General features: G+C 54.4%; 1 protein-coding gene across 1 annotated transcript in view; it reads right to left on the reverse strand.

Moving 5' to 3' along the window:
- Positions 1 to 16,135, reverse strand: part of KDM4B (lysine (K)-specific demethylase 4B) — a 114,580-nt gene that overhangs the window by 84,162 nt on the left and 14,283 nt on the right. Inside the window, exons 3-4 of the mRNA XM_006868910.1 lie at positions 15,936 to 16,050; positions 15,580 to 15,773 (exon numbers count right to left, since the gene is read on the reverse strand). Coding sequence (XP_006868972.1) covers positions 15,580 to 15,773; positions 15,936 to 16,050 — 309 coding nt within the window. The remainder of the gene's footprint in view (positions 1 to 15,579; positions 15,774 to 15,935; positions 16,051 to 16,135) is intronic.

Genomic DNA, 16,135 nt, shown 5'->3' on the forward strand with positions numbered 1-16,135 from the left:
TTTGTTCCACAGCGTTTACAGGGACTATGTTTTCAGAAGTAGATTGCCTGGTCTTTCTTCCAAGGCACGCTCGCCTGCGTGGACTTGAACCCGTAACCGGGCAGTTGGTAGCTGAGCACGTTCACTTGTGTATCACCTGGGGCTGAGGGAAGTCAAGGAAGGCATGACATCTTGTCCCAATCTGGCAAGACACTCAAGAGGGATAGAGACATGGGGACAATTTCCAAGTCGGTTTCTGCTGACCATCTCCCATCTGTGGAGCCTCGGGCTGGCTGCACCAAGGACTGGGAAACCGAGGGAAACAGCATGCAGGGTGAGCCAGACATACGCTGGCAGTCATGACAGGCTTAGCTCCAGGGGAGCCCCCTTCTGAGGGCTAGGTGCCTGGCCCACCTCATACTTGGTATCTGAGTCTGAGAAAGATAACATCTGTGACCTACCCCTCCTCCCGCAGGGGGACAAGACCCTCACACAAGGCACGACAGAGAGCCTGGAGTGGGACAGGGGCGGTGTGATCCACCATCCCCAAAGGCCAGCTCCAATGCACAAGGGGAGGGAGCTCTGTCCTCTCCCCAGAGAGTCCTATGTCTACCACACACTCACAATTCTAATTTCAGAGACGTCTGGGGCACAGGAGGGACAGCCCTCCTCACTGTTCTCGTTTATGCGAGGCTCCTATATACACACTCAAAGAGAGATTGGATCTGCCGAAGCTAAGGGCCTGCTCCCAGGAAAGAACCTTATGGAGCTGCCGCATTTTATCTGTAATGGATCGTTTTTACGGAACAATAGGCGCTGGAATCTGGCATCTTCTAACAGTGCTGTCAACGATTCCAAATAATGACCTTTTCATTTAAACGCACCAAACGCACACTTGAGATCAACAGAGAAACCAGGGCGCCTCTGACAGGGATTACCACATGGGGCCTCCAAAGAAATGGACAGGCAGGGCGGGGACAGAGGAGCGGGGTAGTGGCAGCAGTCAGGCTCCAGAGCCTTCATGGAGGTGGCTCTCACCCTCCTGGGCCGAGGACATGATTTAGGAGACACAGGAGCAGGCCACACCAAGGACTAGCTCACTTTAGTCCAGGAGGCAGCTTCACAATGGGAGTGAGAACCACCCTGTTGCCAGGCGCCATGGTTAAGCACTCGACAACTGACTGGAAGCTTGGTGATTCCAATCCACCCAAGCAGCTCCACAGGGAGCAGACCCAGCAACCTGGTCCTCTACAGACTGCTGCTGTTGGAACCACTGAGTGAATTCTTACTCAGCGAATAGAGTGGAGCTGCCCTAGAGGGTTTCCTAGGCTTTATGGGAGCAGATTGCCAGCGCTTTCGCCTGCGGAGCCACTGGGTGGGTTCAAACTGTCGACCTTTCAGTGAGCAGCTGAGTGCCTAATCAATGAACCACCAAGGTTCCTTTCCGTAAAGATGGTGGCTAGAAAACCCTACGGGGCAACTCCGCTCTGTCACATGGGGTGTAGACGAGTGGGACTCAAAGGCACACAACACCAGCCCTGAGGGGGAGACACCTTAAGCACAAACAAGCCTCAAAAGCAGGCGAGCGAGCGGGGTGGGCAGACTGGAGCCCAGACACAGCTTTTCAGATAAGATGAAGCCAAAGCTGCAAGGGTGCCTTGTGCCTGCTTGTGACCGGACTCCCCTGCTGCCTCATGGAGGGTGAGGGGGGTTGCCCAGGTATTTGAAGGGCAGAAGTCAGGTGATAAGAGTGCCCCTGGTCAGAGCTGGAGGTGTGCATGATGCCACTCAGTGGGGAGGAGCCCCAAGGGCCATTTGCAAAACCACCTCAACCACCACAGCACAACCCCCAGCCCTTTACTCCACTGCCACTGCCCTCCCCGGGCTCACTGGCCTGCATTTCTGCTCACACAGTCTCCCGTCTAGAGCGCAAGCTGCTCCAACACCACCCCCTCCTGCAGCCTTGTTCATGGGCCCGGATTGTTCCTGCTAAGACACAGAGGAGGACAGGGCAGGACAACAGAGGGCCATCTCTGAGGGGCCACAGCTGGACAGAAAAAGGTCATGGGCCCTTTTGTTTGGAGCCAGTGAGGGAGTCCCACATGCTATTAATGGTGGTGGCTGTGTGCCGTGGAGTCAGTTCCGACCCATAGCGACCCTGTACAGGATTTCCGAGGCTGTAAATCTTTACAGGAGCAGAAAGCCTCATCTTTCTCCTGCGGAACAGCTGGTAGTTTCAAGCTGCTGACCTTGTGGTTTGCAGCCCAATTCGTAACCACTACGCTACCAGAGCTCCTTAAACATGGCGCAAATTGTAGGGTGGGCAGGGAGCCACCTTAGGGGCTGGAGAACGGGTGGGAGGAGAACAGTCACCAGGCATCCTGTCCCTATAGCCCCCACTGGAGGGGCGGGGTCCTAGGAAGGTGGCATCAATGGCCACTTGTCCTACTGGGCTCTTAACGGGCTGAGGCAGCGTGAGCACTTCAATTCTGGACAGCTCTAGAACTACAAAGAAGATCTTTTTATCTGTTTCCATTTTGATCATCAGCAGACTTTTAACCCATGCACCTGTCACCACGGAAACACAGAAATGAGGATGGCACTGTGTCTGGACACACGCTGGCACCCAGAGGGCGGGCCACTGCTCCCTCAGCCCAAGGCAGGCAGTTTTAACTTGTTCGCCTCATAGTCCACCAGCTTTGCAGCATGTGGGGGTGAAAACGTCCTTACCAACAGGCCCGGGGGTACCTGGGACAGCCTGCTGTGATCAGTAACCATGAACCAGCCAGCCGGAGGCCCCAGTGCTTGTCTGAGTCCCTGGGCTCAGGACCTGGCGCTCACACATGGGTTAAGTCAACTCGGCTGGTAATCAGGCCAGAGAAGAACCCTCGGCAGGAAAGCTGTTAAACGAGGGCCATTAGTGTCGTCTTTCTCGTCGCAGTGTGAGGGCCCACCGCTGGCTCCATTCCCAGATCCCCCGCCTCATCAGCAGCATCGAGGTCGCAGACCCCTGCTGCTGAGCAAACGTGGAGAGGAAGCACGGCACCCCCAGCTTTGTAAGCACGACATCCAAGCGGCCCTCTGCTCACAAATTTGCAGCCGCCTAATGCACACCAGTTTGCCATGGAAACAGAGCCCGCCATGGCCATCTGTGGGGACAGTGGGGGGGCAGGAGGGAGTGGGATCCAGCTCCTCTTCCGCAGGACCCCTGGTCCTAGAGTTGCTCGGTGTCTGGTAGAAGTCACTTTTTCTTAAAGTGCTGAGCAAGGATGGGAATCCAGTCCACCTGGGGGCTTGTGGGGAACTGGCCATGCTGAAGCAAACACCTCCATAGGCACCAAGGCCATTGCAGACTGTCCTAATGCCAAAGTGCCCTTTTAAACAAAAGACTGCAAAATGAGGGCCATCTGCTGCCTCAGACTACACCAGCAGGACTGGGCGGCAGGATGGCGTATACACGGACACGCGAAGACAGACAGACAGCAGACGGTACACACTGCAGGGTGGGAACTGAGACCAGAGAGCAGGTCAGCTCAACATCCCCAGCAGATGGTCCAGAGCCCACATCTAGCTACCCCCACCACTCCCAGACCACCCTAGCCCCATGACCTGGGCCAACCTCGTCTGCATGGCTCCTTCACCCACCAGGCCACAGGCCTGCTCCTCGCACCCAGAACTCAGACTCAGCACCCTTGTGTCCTGCCTAACTGCCTCCCACCGATGGGACTCATCATCCTCCATGGCACAGCCCCATGCCCTCAAGCGACCTACTTCCTCTCTCCTGAGGTCCTCAGAGCACCCCAGCTGTCCTGCCTCTGTCTCAGGGACTCCAGACACCTTGTGATGTCTGGCCACTCGGCCACACCCAAGCAGGCCCAGAGGAGACACTCCACCGGGGCTGGGCCCTATTCTCCTTCTGGGCGTGCAGTGAGACTACATTTCCCAGCCTCCCTGTCAGGTGGTCATGTGACCAGGCACTGGCCAATTAGATGTGGGCAGAGGTAAGGCCCTCTCCCATTCTAGGCCTGGGCACAAAAACTTCTCCAGGAATGTGCCAGCCCTCCTCTTCCCCCAGCTGGGCAGCAATACCCAGGGCCATATTGAATGCCACCTGCTGAAGTAGCAGAGCCTGTGCCATGTCCCACACAAAGCTGCCAGTTTAACTCCAGGGCAAACCAGCTGTTGTCCAGTCAGACAACTCCAATTCCCGCTGACCCTGTGTGTGTCAAAGTAGAACTGGGCTCCACAGGGCTTTCATTGGCTGATTCGTTGGAAGTAGATCACCAGTTTTTTCTTCCAAAGCACCTCTGGGTGAGTTTGAAGCTCTAACCTTTTAATGACCAGGTGAACTTGGTAACTGTTGGCACTACCCCAGGATTGCTAACCAGTTGTTGTTGAATCGACCTCAACTCCTGGTGAGCCTGTATCAAAGTAGAATTGCGTTCCAGAATTTTCAATGCCTAATTCTGGGGGAAGTAGAATACCAGATCTTTCTTCCGAAGCACCTCTGGGTGAAGAGTCCAGTGTGTTCTCTGTTTGCTGATTTGGGGGCCCCAGGCCCCCAAGTGCCCCATGTCAGAGCTCCTTCTGACCATGGCCCAGCCCAGCCTTCCCTCTCCTTGGGGCTGGGAGCAGGGGCCAGAGGCAAGGTCCCTGCTTCCTCCCAGCCCAAGTGCCCCACCTTCAGGACACTGGCTGCCATTGCTGATGTCTCAACCTGCTCCCTGTAAGGACCCAGAACCCACTGGCAATGTCCTGTCTTAGTCCTGCCAGCTTGACTCCAGCCCCCTCCGTGCTACCCAGCACCCCAAGTGGTTTAGGGAGACTGTGCCCCCTCCCCCTCCTAGACAGTGAAATATATGCAGTCAGGGACCCCCATTGGGATCTTGGCATTCAATTCGTCACTGCCAGATATGGGTCATTAATGCGCAAAAGAGTCTGCTACTAGATTTTTTACTATCGTCGTAAAACGGCAACATCAGATAACGGGATGGTCGATAAGTGAGGAGCTGGTTGTATACATTTTATGTACTTTTCAAGAGCACATCGTATTTCATGAGAAAGATGTTTACAAGAAGAGAAGACATTGTGACGACGGGAACTCTGAGGCGGCCCCAAGATTCCACATAGTCTAGCAGGTGGCTGAGGTGAAGGATTCTTACAGACGTCACTACGGTCAGTAGAAAGACAGGGAAGACAGAAAGACTGTCCTGGGTGGGCCTGGTCTAATCAGGTGGGCTCTTACAGAGATTCCCATGGGAGTAGGAGATTCTCCAGTGCAGTCCTCAGCGTGGAGGTGATCATGAGGCAAGGACCTGAGAGTGGTCCCTGCCTGTGGCCACTAAGGATGCAGGCCCCTGAGTCCTATAGCTGCAAGATACTGAACTCCACCAACTACCTGAGTGGACTTAGAAGCAGATTCTTCCCCAGCACCTGCAAAGCAGCCCTACCTGGTCCAGCCGAAACCCTGATATCAACCTGTCTGGCCCAGAGCAGAGGTCCCAGCTACATGTCTCCTGAGCTGGAGAGCTGTGTGCTCACCAACGAGCCCATCAGTCAGCCTGTGGTCCGATATGAGTAGAGAAGAAGAGAAGAGCAAGCAGACATATTCAAATCTGTCTGGCAAGAGCACTGACCATGAGATGGCTCTGCTAACAGCAGCGAACCCTTGAACCATGTGCGTGTGAACAATGCAGTCCCACATGTAATAGTAACTTTGCCCTGGAGTTACGGAGGTGCCAATAAACCACTGCTATTCATAAGGTTTTCAGCAGTTAAACCTTCAGAAGGCCCACCTCTTCTTCTTCCAAGTCTATCTTCATCTGGAAGCTCAGCTGAAACCAGCCTACCACGGATGGCATCGCTGAGCAGCATCACGGCAACACGTAAGCCACCACAGCACAACAAACTGACAGACGAGTGAAGAAGAATATTAAAAGTACCATGGACTGCCAGAAGAACAAACAAATCTGTGTTGGAAGAAGTACAACCAGAATGCTCCTTAGAAGCCAGGATAGGGAGACTTTGTCTCTCATACTTGGAACATGTTATCAGGAGGGACCAGTCTCTGGAGAAGGACAGCATGCATGGTAAAGTGGAGGGTCAGTGAAATAGAGGAGGACCCCTAAGGAGACAGAGTAGCACAGTGACAGCAGCAATAGACTCAAATGTACTGACTGTGAGGACAGTACAGGAAAGGGCAGTGTTCTGTTCCGTTGTGCACATGGTCCCTATGAGTCGGAGCCGACTCGACGGCACCTCACAACAATAGCTGTGAGCTCAAGCACTGCAAATATCCACTTAAAGGTTAATCTCAACAAAAGCAGGTGGTGGTAGTAGTGGCGTGCCAACAAGTTGGTTCCAACTCATAGTAGTAACCCTGTATATGCTTTCCCGGGCTGTAAGTCTTTACAGGCACAGAAAACCTTGTCTTTCTCCTGCAAAGCAACTGGTAGATTCGAACTGCTGACTTTATGGTTAGCAGCCCAGCTCATAATCCACTCCGTTACCAGAGCTCCTTCTCATGCATCAAAGGTAAGTGGAAAGACCGTGTGGCTTGCGCCAGGCACGCCTTAGTCCTCAAGCCAACATCTTTCCTCTTGAACACTTACTTTCAAGAGGTCTTTTGCAGCCGATGTGCCCAATGCTATCTGCCATCATCTGATTTCTCTACTGAGCTTCCGTGGGTGTGGACTGGGGATCCAAAGTGTAACAAAAATGTAACGCACTAACCTATCACGTCCCGAACAGGAGAAATTACGTATGGAGAGATAAAGGAGTTCTCCGTATTATCACAATTTTTCTACAAATCTCAATTTGTTTTTAAAACAGTAAAAATTTTAAAAGAGTTCCTGGGTAAAACAGTGGATGAAATCAACAAGCTGGTACAAAACCCAAAGGAACAAGTAAACAGCCTAATACAGATCCCCCACCCAAGTGCATTCTCCCAGCACCCTTCTGTCACAAGGCTTCCCTGCTCTGTTCCCCAAGTGGACAATTTCTGAAAACCCCTGAGGCAGCGGGGCCCAGCTCTCGGGCTAACCCGGACAACTGGTCGTTGGAAGTATCTGAAAAGTCCCCCACCCCCACAGGTGTCTGCGCTCCAAAGGATGACATGGTAGGACACATCTTTAGCTCTGTTTAGTGCCTTGTTCAAATCCCTCTGCATCCTCTGAACAAACACCAACTGTGCCCTCAACACTCTGGGTCCCATCGACGTGCTCCTGGGGCGCATGTACAGTGAGGGGTTGCCCACATTGGGCACAATCAGGTGTGGGCTGTGAGTATGGGAAGAGATGGCACGAAGCCGATCAGACTGGGGGTGGAGCTGTGCTCACACTGGGCCAAGTCACAGGCTCCAGACTACTGGAGACAGCCCACCATCGTGGCATCAATGACATGCCCCATTCTCAAGGTTTGATGACATTCAAGGCTCTGGGTTGAGCTGCAGCAGGAGCCGTGTTTTTGATGCCAACACCAGCTTTCAGGCTGGAATTTGCGGTCTACTCTCAACAAGCAGGAGCCTGGGCTGATGACATCAAGACAAGTCTGGCTTGAACAAAAGCAAGGCTGAGCTGAACACTCAATCAGGAGGGGCTGATGAAGCCGGCCAGGGACAACACAGCTGTCCTCATGGCTACATCGTATGCTTGGGCCCTCCTGGCCCTACGGTTATGCCAGCCTTGCCATGCTCTCAGGCATGGTGTGTGAGCTGAGCTGCACAGGGAAGCCCCATGGTCAGCCTCCAGTCCCTCTCCGGTACCCCAGTTGCCCTGTGATCTGGACACAGGCTGGGTTCAGGACTCAGACACCAGACTCACTAATCCATGGATGGTGTGGTCAGACACTCTTCCATGTTTCTAGGACACACATGTACACATACATGTGCACATATGCATGCACAAACGAATGTGCACCGCTGTGCCCAAACACACCTACACACCGTACATGTATGGTGTGCACATATATGTGCACTCATGTGCAAACATGAGGCAAACATGTAGGCCCACACAGTTTGCCTCCTCATACCCACCATGCATGTGGCACAGTATATATGCATACGTGCACATGGATTTGTGCCCGGGTGCATTTGCAAGTGTGTGCAGACCCACATTCGTGAGCACACACATCTGCATGCATGTAAACACATGCACTTGCCAGGCTAAATATGCACGTTTCTCCAGTCTGAGGGCTCCACTTTGAAGCCTGGGGCAAGTTGGGGCCAGTCACCCTAACACAAATGCATACACAGTGGCATGCTGGCACAGTGCACTCGGAGAACATGACCACAGTTCCCTAGACAGGCAGTCACAGTAAGGTCCCCACTGACCCCCTTCCTGCCAGCAGTGGGGCTGGGCAGCTCCCAGCACCCACTGCGGGCTGAGCTCAGGCAAAGGCGCTCCCATTCGGCGCATGGAGCTGCCTCATGCCCATGCACCGGCCTGGTGGTCCCTGTACACCCAAGTAAGGGACGCTCCCTTAGCCCCTGGGTCACGGGCATCTGCTCTGAGACTTGTGCTTGGGGAAGGGAGGGGAGGGTAGAGGATAGGCAAGACCAAGTAGCACGTGGAGCCCTTCCACCCCCGGCGCCCCAGCTCTGCTGGGGATGCACACATCAAGGTTTGGCCGGGTGGGTACACACAAGAGGGGACTCACCTATCTTACACGCACCCTGTACCGGTGATGGGTCACAGCGCTCAGAAGCTGAGTGATCAGACAGACTGGTTGTGCTCTGGGGTCGCTGGCACAGGAGGGGCATGCTTGTCAGCGGGAGGGGCTCCTTCATTGGGAACACACAGGGAATGGGAGCTCTTGGGTCCCCACTAGGGCTGCATCTGCTGCAGCCTGACCTAGCCCAGGCCCCATGGACGCCAGCAACTTCCAGGCCATTCTCAGAGGGAGGCAGCTCAGTCACCTATCCATCCCCCGCAAATGTCCCACTCACAGGCCAGCCTGATGGTCCTGCAGCACCACCTATAGGCCAGGCAGGGACCCCCACATCCGGACTCAGCCCTGCAGGGAGAGGGCAGCAAAGGGCAAGGAGCATCTGGCAGCCTTCCTTTCCCTCCCTCCCCCTCCACCAAGCAGAGCTGGCATCACCTTCTGGGCCTGCTCCCTACCTACGTGGCAGAGCAGGTCATGGGTGCACTGTCTGCCCACATGACACATGCCCATCCCTGGAGAGCACACGTGCTGACATGCATGGGCACACACACACACACATGCAGACACATGCACTTATGCACGTGTACAACTCCCCCTGGGGACTCCTGTGTGGCAGAGAAGAGCCTGTTGGGATCGAGTTTCCTGGCAGCAGAGAGACCAAGAGCCCCTCCGGGAAACTCCTGGGCAGAGGCAGACCAGGAACTCAGAGCTGCAAATCAGGAGGGAAATTCTCCGCCATGTGGCTTCTTAAAGGTCAGGAGGAGCCCAGGCCCCCAACCTTTCTGGGGCCTTGTTCCCCTGGCCTGGGCTCCATGTCCTCTTGGCAGCCCCGGTGGCTGGGGGCATCATTAGCATGCCCCTCTCCACCTGCTCTGGACTCGGGGGGCACCCAGCACCCCCAGGGAGGCAAATGAAGGCAGAGCAAGGAGAAGTTGGAGGCTGTCATCCCCAGAAAATACAGAAGAGATCAGAGCATGGGTGGGCGCCACCCTGGAGGGAAAGCAGAAGTGGCAGGCATGGAGCTGGCCCCCAGGGGCAGGGACAGGTCAGTGTTGAGGAGAAGCCCATCTGCAGGGAGGGAGGCCGGTTCTCCAGGGCCACTGCCAGGAGGGTGGCTACCACTTCTACTTCAGCTGCAGGCCCCCAACAAAGACACGTACCCACCCAAGGAGAGTTTGGGGAGGTGGTGAGGAGTCCCCAATCCTGTGGTCATCTGGGTTTGAGGCACAAGCGCTGGAGAGGCTTTGCCTTGTGAAAATACAGAAAAGATGGTAAGCAAAGATGGCAAGCAAAGGCGAGGCACTGCAATGCCTCTGTGCCACCCACCATAGCCCCACAGCCAGGGGCTCCCGTGCCAACAGCTCTGCTCTCCCTACAGGTCCAGAGAAGTGGGTGCCACGCCGCACCATCTCTGGCACCAGAGCCAGCTCTAGGCATGCCAGCAGCAAGTACGGGGCAGCCTTGAGAGCAGCGGTCACTCTGCTCTTCTCCTTAGAACCAATAACAGCATTCCCTGAGCACCTGACCTGTCATCCAGACTCGTGGAAGTAGCCAGGAGAGTTGGATCTTATATTTCCCGACAGCGCACTAGCAAGCAGCTGATCCGATGGATGGGTAGGGGCCACAAGGATGGGCAAGTGTGGTGATGAGTCTGGAAAGCCCATGTTAAGTCCTTGCTAAGCTAAGCAACTGTCCCCCAGGACTCCTGCCTGCAAGGCTCCAACAGAGGCCCAGGGCCAGCAGGTCCAGCCCGCTGACACAGAGGCCCTTCCCTGGGCTGCCTCTCCCTGCACATAAGCCCCCTGAAACAAGTAGGGTCCAAGCCATCTGCCTTCCTCCCAACATGCCCACCTGCCCTCCTCACTGACCAGCTGGGGAAGAAGGCTGGCCAGGGTGAGTCGGAAGTGCTGGATCTGTTTTAAATCTCAAACGCTCCCGATATCTGTGGCTCCGGCTGCCGGAGCTCCCCGTACCACGGGCCTCACGGAGCCAATTTCTCTGCTTTCATCGACATCAGGCTGTTCCCGTCACTTTGACACACAAATCACAAGCCCAAAGTAGCAACAGACCCAGAAAAGCTTAATAAAATGCTGTAAACCTGAGTATGTCGACACTTAAAAAAAACCACGCTACCAAAATACTCCAAAATGGTTGCAATTAAGCGACTGCCGACGTGAGAGGCACTGCATAATTAGGCAACGTGGGAGCGCAGCCACATCTGGTGTGTTCTCAAGCCCATAGGGGGTGGGGGGTGGGAGGCAGGACAGGTTGGGCATCTGAGGGGCTTCTGGGCCTCCAGCCCAAGCAGGAGGCCACACACACTGGTTAAGCTGCAGCACACAGGGGCTGAGAGTCGCCGAGTCAGACCCCCGCCGCCACACACACACACACACAGAGGCCCCTGCTGAGGACTGGGGACTAGAGTGAGCCAGGCTCCTGAGGAGCGAGTAGCTTGGCCAGCACCTGTGCCGGCAACGACAATGAAAAGGAGAGGAGGTGCTGAGACACCTGGGTCCTGGGAGAGTGCAGAAGGTCCCCAGAGCTGGGTGGCTGGGAGCACAGCACTGAGGAAGGCCTAACAGCTAACCCCTGCCCCAACAACAGACCCCTTTCTCCACCCCCTATGCTACCTTCACTCTTGTGGGGCCAGAAATCAAGACCAAGGTCAAGGAGCCTTCCAGAACTTTCCCAAAGGAGTCCTCACTGTACTCAGCAGCGGCCCACTGGCTACCCAGCGCACTTGCTCGGGAACAGGGTGCTGGGAAGGGCTGGAAGCTGAAGGGCCAACATGCTGTGGGGCACCTGGCGGCACCTGAGCCAACCAGGTCAGTGTCGTGCCCCAGGAGCCACTGGGAAATGGTAAACCTGGGCTGAGGGTGGGAGAGAAATGGAAACAGGGACAGAGACAGGAAAGATTGATGGGGAGACAGACAGAGAGAAGGAGAGAGGCAGAGAAAGAGACATTGGAGAAAAACCTCTGGAAGGGTCACTAGGTGGACAAAGACCCAAGGGGTTTGATTCCTTGTCTCAGACAGCAGACAAACCAGCCTCCCATTCCCCAGAAGTCATCCCAGGCCCAGTGTCCCTCGGCTGTCCTCGGGCTTCCCCCTCTATGCTCCTGATACTGTCCCCACATCGTACCCACACTTGGGGGGCACCTGCACCCCATGCCCACCTCTCAGGCCTGGGCGGGTACCCTCTGCCCCTCCCACCACTGCCAGGCATGCAGCACCCATATCAGCCTAAGCCCCCTCGACTCAGGAGCCCAGCAAGTCTGGCGGGAACATACTCCAAATGCCAACTTGTTCATTTCCTTTTTTGTTGTTCTAAAGAAAAAGTGGGGATTTTCTCCCAGAAAAGTATCTCTAGTTGCTTGGGACCTGGTCGGATTGTACATATACTCAGGGCTGGGGGGTCACAGCACCTTCCAGCTATGGTGAGGGGATTCCAGGATCACCAATGTCCTACCACTGTGTCTATGAAAGATACAAGAACCTGGGAAAGTTCCACAGCAGACACAGCTGCAGTGGTGGGGAAGGCGGGAGCGCCACCTAGTGGTCCCGAGGAGGCAGGACACACAGGAGCACCTCAGCTCCCAACAAGCCCGTCAGGGCTCTAAAACCACACATTTACATACACTCTGGCTGTGTGCCTGCCTGTCCTGCCCATCGCCGTCCCTCACTCACTCTGCACCCTCAATGGGGCACAGAAGACCCAGAGATAAGCAGGACTCCCAGCTCACCACTGGGGTACGTATCGTCCAGGATGGAAACTCATGATTTCACCCCATCCATCAGAACTCCTCCCTAACAGACCATACAGAATCCTCAGTAACATCTATTTCCATCATAGAATCTTATGTGGTATCATTGTAAGCTGTTCAGCTATACTACTTCTTGTTGTATTGTTAGATGCCATTGAGTCATGAGCTGATGCACAACAGAACACAACACTGCCGGGCCCTGCACCATCCTCACAGTGGTTGGTCTGTTTCAGCCCATGACTGCTGCCCACTGGGTCAGTCCATCTCGTTGGGGGCTTCCTCTTTTTTGCTGACCCTCCCTTTTACCAAGCATGATGTCCTTTTCCAGGGACTGGTCCTTTCTGACAACATGTCCAAAGGACGAGAGACGAAGTCTTATCAGGTTCCCTTCTAAAGAGCATGCTGGTCGTACCTCTCTCCTGACAGATGTGTTTATCTTCTGGCAGTCCAGGGTACTTTCAATATTCTTCTCCAAGACCATAACTCAAATGCATTGTTTCTCCTATGGTTTTCCTTATTCATTGTTCAACTTTCACTTGTATATGAAGCGATTGAAAATACCATGGCTTGACCTCAGGCAAACCTTAGTTCTCAAACTGTTATCTTTGCTCTTGAACACTTTAAAGAGGTCTTGTGCAGCAGATCTGCCTAATGCAATACGCTGTTTGCTTTCCTGACAGCTGCTTCCATGAGATTTATTGTGGACCCATACAAAATGAAGTCTCTGACAACTTCAATCTTTTGTCTGTTTACCATGTTATTTACTAGTCCAATTGTGAGGATTTTCATTTTCTTTACATTGAGGTACAATCCATACTGAAGACTGTACGTAGTCTTTGATCTTCATCGGTAAGTATTTCAAATTCTCTTCACTTTCAGCAAGCAAAGTTGTTAACGAGCTTTCTTCCAACCCTCAAGTCACGGTCTTCTTCATATAATCCAGTTTATCAGGCTCTTTGCTCAGCATACAGATTGACTAGGTTTGGTGAAAGGATACAGCCCTGACAACACACCTTTCCTGATTTTACACCATTTGGCATCCCTTGTTCTGTTTGAATGACTGGCTCTAAATCTACACACAGTAAGAATACAAGTGTTTGGGAATACCCATCCATCCTTCATCATGTTATGATCCACACAGTTGAAAGCCTTTGCATAATCAATAAAACACAAGCAAACATCTTTATGGTGTTCTCCGCTTTCTGTGCAGATCCACCTGATGCCAGCAATGGATCCCTAGATCCACATCCTCTTCTGAATTCCTGTAGGATAAGCACTTGATAACAAGGTCGGTTTGAAACACAAGGCTGGTGGTTCAAACTCACCAGCTGCTCCTTGAAAACCCTATATAGGGATGCTATGGGTCAAAACCGACTTGACAGCATTTAACAACAAACAACTCTGTTGATTACTGCTGCAGCCACTTTTGAATTCTCTTCAGAAAGCTTCTACTTGCATGTGATATTAATGATACTGTTTCATGGTTTCCACATTCCAGTGCGATGGGCACAATACAGATGTCTTCCGGTTGCTGTTTTTTTAGCCTAGACAAGCGAGGGCCACCGCCACTGCATCAGTTGGTTCAAACATTTCCATTGTTATTCCGTCAATTCCTGGGCCTGGCTTTTCACCAGGGCCTTCACTACCATCGGTTCTTCATCACATTCTACCTCTTGAAACGGTTGGACATTGGCTAATGCTTTTTGGTACAAATAATGTTTCTTAAATTATATAAAAACTAACATTGTTTTGTAAAATCTTCCCCTGTGGGGGCTCACCGCCTCCTGTAACCCTGGAGGGAAGCTCTCTAGGTGGCCTGAGAGCCTCCGCGTCAATTCTTGGAGCGGGCAGGTCGGGCCCAGGTGATCCAGGGAGGAGGGGCTGGGCAGTGCAGACAGGAGGAGGACCCCTCCTGGCAGCTGGGTGGACCTCTCTCTCCCTCAAGCCAGAGTCCCTTGGCAGAAACTGGGCCTGGAGAGCAGTCGGCTGAATGAGGATGCTGAGGCTAGGCCTCCGGGGATGAACTGGCGGCTCCCAGCACGCAGAGGCTGACCTGGAAGGCTGAGCCTCTGAGCCTTTCTTCTCTCCTCCAGCCCCCTTACTACAAAGACCAGGATGCTGCCTGGTATCAGGGAAGTGAGGCAGAGGCCTGGAGGCCCCAGGGAAGGACAGGCTTCAGGGCCCTGTATCTCTCTCAAGCTCAGAGCCACGTGGGGTGGTCCACCTACCACAGAGATGGCAGGAGTCCCCTTCCTCCACCCACAGGAGGCCTGAGAAGGGATAAGAGCAGTGCTGAGCAGTCTATACATGAGGTGAGAGCAAGCCCCCAGGAAAGGAGATGGGTGGGACGCCTCAGAAACTCTTAGCACCCTATTTTCTGGCCTAGGCTTTGAGTTAAAGGTGGTGGGGGGGTGGGGGGAGGGGTGGACATCTCTTCAGACCTCCTCCTGTGGCCTCCCCTCCGTGCAAAGATGGGGACAAAAAAGCAGCTGCTCAGAGGCAGGGCTCAGCTGGGTGCCACAGATTCCCCTTGAGAGAAAAGGCTCCTTGGATGGGGTCATCTGGGCGTCCACCCGTGCACCCGCACTGTACACCCCACACGTACAAGCAAAGTCACGGCTAAGCCGTCGCCTCCCAGAGCTGTGAGCGATAACGGGATTGTGGCCTTGGAACCTTCTAACGAAGGAGATGTGCAGCGCCCGGCTCAGAAGTTGCCGCTTAAAACCCGACAAAGAACAAAAGTCACCAGAGTCCGTAGACAGCAGGTATATACCGCGACATGAGTGTGCCCACATCACCACCAACCCAGGGAGTCAGGAGGAGAAGACGGGTGGTGCTGGGTATCCCCCTGTTCGCCCGCCTGAGGTCTAGAGCCCAGAGGAGACGCCCAGCACCCAAGTCATGCACACAGTGGTGGCGGGGAAGATGCCATGGGTCATGGCTGAAGGGACCCAGAGCCACAGCTCAGCATGGGGGATTCTGGAGGGCAACTCCATACTTCAGAGAACTGCGTGCTTCCTTTCCGAGGTGGGAGGCTGGAAGAAGCAATCTCCTCCCCACACCTGATAGGTAAACTGAGGCTGTCGCTGAAGCCACTGGAGCCTGGTCAGCGGGATTCGAGGTGCCAGAACCCCTGACCTGGGCTCAGAGACTCAGCAGGGGAGAGCCCTTACCAGGACTTGGGCTCCCCGAAGTGCAGGTAGTTAATGCTGTACAGATCCATGTCCTCCGTGTGCCAGGCGAAGGTAGTCTTCCACATGCCGAAGTACAGGTAAGGCGTGTTGACACCCTCAATGACCGTGCCACACTCACGCTCCACCATGTCCAGGATGGTCCGCAGGCTCCCGATGTTCCACTGAGCCACGTCCTGCAGGGCAGCAGGCATGCCGTCAGCACCCACGCCCACCCAGATGCTCACAGAGAGGCTGGGCCGTGTGGCCAGGACCCCCGAAGGCCCAGTACCGTGACTGTTCACTCCTGCCCTGGTGTTTGAGCCCCCCCGCCAGTCTCAGAAGCCCACAGGACTCACGTCATCATATAGAGAGCCGCTGATGTCTGCCCCGTAGATGGGTGACATAAAGGTGAGGTTCTTCCAGTACTTGCGTTCCAGATCGTCAAAGTCCTGGTGCCGCGGAGTGCAGTACCTGAGGGAGGGACAGGGAGCACGAGGATGCTCAGGGACTCCTGGACACACACTGGGAGGGGTGGACAGGGAGCACCGGGATGCTC

This window comes from Chrysochloris asiatica, unplaced genomic scaffold (assembly GCF_000296735.1).
Source record: "Chrysochloris asiatica unplaced genomic scaffold, ChrAsi1.0 scaffold00125, whole genome shotgun sequence".
NCBI lineage: Eukaryota > Metazoa > Chordata > Mammalia > Afrosoricida > Chrysochloridae > Chrysochloris > Chrysochloris asiatica.